Source organism: Phaethon lepturus, unplaced genomic scaffold, assembly GCF_000687285.1.
Source record: "Phaethon lepturus isolate BGI_N335 unplaced genomic scaffold, ASM68728v1 scaffold26953, whole genome shotgun sequence".
NCBI lineage: Eukaryota > Metazoa > Chordata > Aves > Phaethontiformes > Phaethontidae > Phaethon > Phaethon lepturus.
In genome coordinates, this window is record NW_010531580.1 from 12282 (window position 1) to 19326 (window position 7045).

The following is a 7045-nucleotide window of genomic DNA, read 5'->3' on the forward strand; positions in this document are numbered from 1 at the left end:
AGTAATGTAACCTAGTAAGCAACCTAAAAGCTAGGAATATAAAGATACTGAGGCTAAAATCCAGTATTGAATATGAGGTGCTTTATTATTTTCATCTGCGAAGACATGTAAGTATAGTAAAGATAAATAGCAATATTTCTGTTCTATATATTTCTATTCTATAGAATAGTATTTATAAAGCCTATTTCACTTCATAGGCCAGTGGTTTTAATCTGATGAGAATGAGCAGGTATAGAAACTTAAGCAGATAAAGAAAATGAATGAACAGGTAAAAGTGGAAAAGGGAAAAGAAAAAGTAGTTCGTACGTAGAATGGTACTGCTTCTCATAAATAAAAGATTATTTTTGATAGAAGATGTGGTCTGATGCTTGAGCACTTTCTTTCAGGGAATTTATCCCTGGAACCCATTGTACAGTAAAGAACAGTCTAGGGTTTTTTGTGTCTAAATGCCTTAAATGACAGATGTGATGGATGCTTATCCTTTTCGTAGGGAACAAATGCATAAAGAGTTCAGTGTTACGTTTTCAGTTGTGTCAGTTGTGGCACTAATGGCTTTGCAGTTTTTCAAAGCAGCTTGTTTATATCTTTATAGTTCCCAGCATCCTATTGCCAATAACATTTAACAGAGTTTCTTCGATTGTTTTAGAGGTGTATTTGATGCTTCCCTCAAAATGGCTGGATTCTATGGACTCTACACTTGGCTGACTCACACTATATTTGGGATTAACATAGTCTTCATACCATCTGGTAAGAATTGGAACAATTATAATCTATTTATAGATAATATTACACAATTTTACTATTTTACTTCTCCTGTGTTTCTTTTGCTGCATGTAATTACTTCTTCATTCTCTTCAGTCCAAGTCTTTCCAGGTTTTAACTTCTCTCAGCCTGGCTTCGCTTTTGTTTCTTCCATAGCTGACAGGTGCTGATTTTTCAAGATGCCTAAATGCAGGAAGATGTGATATCATGAAAATGCATGATAGAGATATGCTTCTTATTCTTGATACTGTTGCCTACCTGTATTACCAGCCTCTGGTTTTCTGTTATTCTTTAAATGTTGGCTTTGGAAGTGGCTGAACAGTTTTCACTGAAAAATCTTCTCCCCTTTTCCTCTTTTGCCTCTCTTCCCTCTATATTTAAATAATAAATTATTATTGTTTAGAAAATGTTGTACCTTCATGTACGGGGAAACAAAAGGGGAAGCTTATAAAGCAACAAAACCCAATATAATAGGAAATGGCTGTGTTAAAAAGTGCAACTACCTTAAAGGCATTGATTGTCATTAGACCTACTTAGAAGAGAATCGTTCTTTGTCTTTCAGCTACATGTGAAATCTTAAAAGTTTTTGCTTTCTGGTTAATAACGATTAAGAGAAAAAAACTTCCTTTTTTTTTTTTTATGATGTTCATTCCTGTTGCATTAAATTAGAATGACAGCAGTACTGCATCACTTTAGATTACAGTGGGTATTTGTACAATCAAGAGGGTGTATGTCTGTGTGTACACATGTGCATACAGAAATATGTAAGTCATGGATTTTATATTTGCCTGGTTTCTCACAGTACTACCTACGTTACTATGGCTGACTGCAGGAGATCTGCTAAGTTACAATGAGACTTCTGCTTGTATACTTTCTTACACACAGTTGCTAATTTATAGTTATGTAAAAGTTTGAAATGTGCATGATTGGTATAAATTTAAATTTTTTGAATTGTGGCTTCTTTTGGGAGTAACTCCTTATAACAGACAGTGAAGTTTTTTTGTATGGGGAATAGTGTAACTTTCTTTTTTCCTAAACCACAGCTACAAAACATCAAAAGCCTTATGTGGCATTTCTTCAGTATCTTATTTGCAACAAGTTGATAGAAGTGGGACTACTGGTATGCCAAAAGTGTCAGAATTCAACTGTAAATACATTTGTGAAATATGTTCTGGTCTCTTTCTCACCTGTGCTTCTGTGTGCTCTAGCATTAGCAGCAATCCTTGGAGCAGTGCCGTTTCTGGGGACATACTGGGCAGCCATCCCTGCAGTCCTAGATTTGTGGCTTGTGCAAGGACAGGGATGCAAAGCCATTTTGCTCTTGGTTTTTCACCTCTTGCCAACCTATTTTGTAGATACAGCGATTTATTCCGATATATCAGGGTAAGTACATTGAAGACTTTTTAAAGTTAGTATTGTAAAAATCCTTAATGATCATTGATGTCTTTAATTAAACTTACTGTTCTGAAGCAGTCAGAACGGTATCTTCAAGCATAGGAATGTGTGTAGTGATACCACCTAACAGTAAGAAATCTTACTGGCCTAAGTGTCTTTACTTTCCCAGGCTTCTTTTCTGTGAACTTTGTCACAGAGGGATGAGAGGTCTTGAATTCGTTCTCTAAGTCAGCTTTCAGTTGGTAAAGTAGTTCTAAAAATACCTTTACTATTTATCTAATCATTGACTGAAGACATGTAGCATTTTCCTTTACATCTCCTAATGCCAGATGACACTGCAGAACAAACAAGAAATCCATGAGCTAGTTAGGGACCTGAAAAATAATACTTCAGTTTTTCAGAATGGATTGTGGATTTTTTTGGAAGTCAAAACCCTTGTGTTATGTCACCATACCCCAGTGTAAAAATCTATTGATTTGGATTGGTCTTTAAATGCGTTGAGACAGGTGAAATTGCAAAACTGGAGATAGACTCCTACTAAGACAGTAGCCAGTGCTATTTTCCTGTTGTGGGAGATAGGCACAGATTTCTTGAAAAATCTTGCTAAGTGTTTGGCTGCCTCTGTGGACTTGAAATGTTTCCTGGTTTCAGCTTTGAGTTTGTACACAAAGAAACAAAGTCCAAACTATGGAGACAAAGTCAACATCTGCAGTTGTATCTGGAGTGCACCTGAAATGTCCACTGGCGTTTGCTGCTGCTGAAATATCTAGTGAATCCCTCTATGCAGTTCAGATTAGAAGATGGAACATCCCTGTTTTAACAGAGCTGGCAAAGATTGGAACTGCCGAGTTTCATATGTGCAAGACACATTCACAACCACGTACAAGATAGATAAAAAGTTGTACTCCTTGAAGTCACTGCTTCAGTCTTGATCATCAGAAACAATCCTAATAAACTGTTTCTGTTTGAATTGAGAACTTCATGGTCTAGACTTAGTTACACACTGGTACTAGTCCCTCATTGGTGCTGATTTTTGTTATAGTGGAGTTAATGTAGAATAAGGACTTTAAGTGTTTCAGTTCTGTGCTAAGTTAGAAATTAAAATTTTGTTCACCAAATATAATTACACTGAACAGAAGAAACTAATGATAATATGCACAATATTAATAATAATTTTCATAAACTGTGGCACTAGTTATTTTGCATTAATTAAAGCTAATGAGTAAAATATCATAATAAAATGAAGTACAATAATAATAAATCATGTTTTTTTTCCCAACAATAAATCATGGATAAATTTAAGGCTAGTAGCTATTTAACCAGACAATAAGTCGTCTACGTATTAGAATACATTTTTTGACTGTAGGGGATGCATGCTCTGTTTACTGTCCAGAAAATATATGTGGCAGGAATAGATTTTCTGATGGTGGAGCAAAATTGTATTCTTCCTATTAAATAGAACAGTAAGCATCATGCTGTCTTGCAGATTAGATTAAATCTATTTGAAATAGCTATAATTAGGTTATGCAGGGTTTTCCAAATGCATTAAATCTATACTGTAGTCCTATTTCATCAGATGATCTGTTGTTTAATTTAGCAAACTAGCCAGAAAAACATTTAAACAGATGCAAATATTGGAAAAAAAAAAAATTTAAAGTTTTTAAAGGTTTAGAAACGAATCATGTGTCTACTGTTGGAGAAATATAAAACTTTAAAGTCAAGTCTGTCCCCTCAAAAAACAATCTGGCCCTACCAGTAGGTTAAATTTGATCTACGTAAGACATGATTGAGGTGTATATGATGTAATAGGTCATGTCTCATGGTCTCATTCTGCAACAGTTGTGATGAAGGCAAAGACTCCCAGTGTGGGAGTTGGGTAGAAGTTAGGACCATGGTAGAAACCTGGCAGAAACTGCCGTAGCTTTAAACTGACCAGCTGGTATTTTCATTCCATTAAACTCAGAATTTAGAGCAACTTCCTGAAAATTGGGTGTTAAGTTTCAGCTGTAGCTTTTCTTGTATAATTCCATGTTACTGTCATTATTTTAGCTATAAAAATTAAGCATGATAAGCAGGTTTTGTTATAAATGCTGTTGATAGGATTCATGTTGTACATTTGAACTGAAACATGGCAAAGAAAAATGGAATGACTTACTTGCTGCCATAATAGCTCTTATCAAAAGCTCCATTGGCACCAGCTTTCCAGTCAATGTTGGTAATTAATAATATTAAAATCTGGTTTTGTTTTTAATCTGAAAACATTAAAAGCTAATGATAAGAAACACTTAATCTAAGAGGTTGTTTTGTAACGAAATGAGAAGACATGACTTTATTGAAAGAATATATGCTAACTATTCTTTGAAAGATGCAGTGCAAGTTGCTATCATTGTGTAAATTAATGTCTGCTCAGGGGTGCTCATGGTACCTGTTGCTAGTTGTCTTAAAATTTAACAATTCTTGACCAGAAAGCATGAACATTCTTTGTAATCAATCATCTTTCCATTTTCAAAATGGAAATGTTTTTGCTGTTGATGCCTTCAGACATTCTTCAGCAGATGTCTATAAAGTAGTTACTCCATTGTGGATATTACCAGCATTATATGCTATAAAACATTGTTTGATCTGTTGTGCAAATACAGCACAGAATACTGCTTGGAATATTTGTGCAGTCATTCAAACAGCAGTTTATAGTGTACATATGGGTATCTATAGCTAGCTGTGTCATTTTCTAAGCTTAATAAAACTTTATGATTAATTCACATTTCACAATTGATAGTATTGTTGTTTGTTGTTCTTAATTTAATTTTATTCTGCTTGTGCCATAATTCCAGAGGTGGCCATCCTTACCTGACAGGTCTTGCAGTAGCTGGTGGAGCATATTACCTGGGACTGGAAGGAGCCATCATAGGGCCAATTCTACTTTGTATACTTGTGGTTGCTTCCAACATATATAGTGCCATGCTGGTGAGTCCGACAAACTCAGTGCCCACTCCATCACAAGCAGCATGGCCATTACAGATTTACCGGTAAGTTGTAAGTGTCTTCCATGGATGCATTATGTTTTAACATGGATCAGTGTATGTATGCATAGGTATAGAGAATGTGTGCATGAATTTTATATAAGAGTATGCATACACACCTACATGCCTCTTAAAGTATTTGGAGAGGATTCAGCTATCCTATATTCTAGAAATAAAAATTGTGGTAAAGTAAAATACTTATTGGAACTTGTAAACTTGGAATGTTTGTTTAATGTGTCTCAGCTTCTTCCAGAAGGCTCTTTTAGAAAATTCACTGATAATACCTTCATATCCTGTAATTTATATGTTGCCATTGTGTTAGGAGATGATTGAACATCCTTTTTTCTGTGTAAAACTGTTATTCATGGGTATCAAATAGTGTTCATTGTCCGTAATAAGAGACCAGCTTGCAAATATTGCATTTTTATGTGTTACTGTACAATACTGCAAAATATAAATAAACATACTTGAACTTAAAAAATGAGATGACATCATATGCCATTATTCCATTGCAAGTATGATCTTGATTAATCTCTTTATTGAAGTTACCAAACGTGGAATATAGAAATGTATCTTTAAACTGTACAGTTAAGGAATGGGATGAATAAACTCCTAATTGAATACTTAATTAGAGTTGGAAATCATATTGTGAGGTTATTAATGACAGTAGCCATTTTAATGTCTCTACTGTCTTGTTCAATTACATAGGTTAGCTAATTATACATATATCTGAAAAAGGATTCTGTGCTTGTCAGAAATAATCCTTTGCTTCATTCACGTGAATAACGTTGTCATCTTTCATATGAGTTCTTAGGAGAAAAAACACTAATTGGACCTGTCTGTAGCCTCTGACTTCTAGAAGTTATGTTCCAAGACTTCCTGTATATGCCGTAGATAGAGCTTCCCACAGTACACACAAAACTTTGCACATGTGTTTGTTTCCCATTTCATTTGTAGGGAATGAGATATTTGTAATCACTCGACAGATTTGAGTCTTAATTTTTTTCATCCCCTCCTCCCCCCAGGTCAACTAGAGAGAGTCCTGAGGAGATGAAAATGGCTGCAGAGTGATGAAGGTGCTGTGCTGCACCTATTCAACATGAGAGAATCACTGTCTTCTGTCTTGAGTTCACAGCAGTCATGGCCTTCACTCTGTTTCCAGCTGTGCCTAGGGGCAGCTCACAGGGAAGCATAGCTTGGGTTTCAGGAGAAACCACTTCTGGAACATCTGCTGGCCTTACATTATTGTGCACTTTGCCTCTTCAAGAGGGAATGTCTACTTCCCATGGCTTTGCGTACTAACACATAGTTCAACTGCCTTGTTGGAGACCTTGAAGACCTGTCTTCTTAAAGAGTGGTTAAGAGGACAGGTATATCCGCTGGAGTCATTATCTGCTGAAATGACTAACTTGACTTTTATTTATTGGGTTATTTGTGTTATTAAATTGTAGTAGCTTTAAAGAAAGCTAATTCCAAAATACTTATTCTTGGTTAATCTGGTGGAAAAAAAGGTGTAAACCACTCATTGTTAAATGAAAGTAGTAATTACTTGCTGCTGCTCAGAATATTTCTTTAGAGGCTTTGACCATCACCTGTAACTTGTAACAACATCTAAATGTTATCCTCTTGTACACACTGAAATTTAATGTTGTTGGAGGCTGGTATTTCTAATATCCTCCTGAAACCAGTAGACATGCAAATTGTTAAATGTGTTTTTTCCTCCTATTGAAACAGGAGGACTTGTTTAAATAGTTTTAATGTTACCCTCATTTGCAGTGAAATCTGATAGTATTTTGCTGTTTACCCACCATTGCAGTGGAGTAATCTTGTCAACTAAAATTGATCAAAGGCCTTAAGTGTTTTCAGGC

The 7045-nt window shown here is 35.3% G+C and overlaps 1 protein-coding gene across 1 annotated transcript in view; it reads left to right on the forward strand.

Annotated features, from left to right (window-relative positions):
- TMEM245 (transmembrane protein 245) overlaps window positions 1–6662 on the forward strand; it is an 18432-nt gene extending 11770 nt beyond the window's left edge. Inside the window, exons 3-6 of the mRNA XM_010284617.1 lie at window positions 647–747; window positions 1971–2145; window positions 4989–5183; window positions 6203–6662. Of these exons, the coding sequence (XP_010282919.1) occupies window positions 647–747; window positions 1971–2145; window positions 4989–5183; window positions 6203–6248 (517 nt within the window). The 3' untranslated portion in view covers window positions 6249–6662. The remainder of the gene's footprint in view (window positions 1–646; window positions 748–1970; window positions 2146–4988; window positions 5184–6202) is intronic.
- Window positions 6663–7045: the final 383 nt, after the last annotated feature.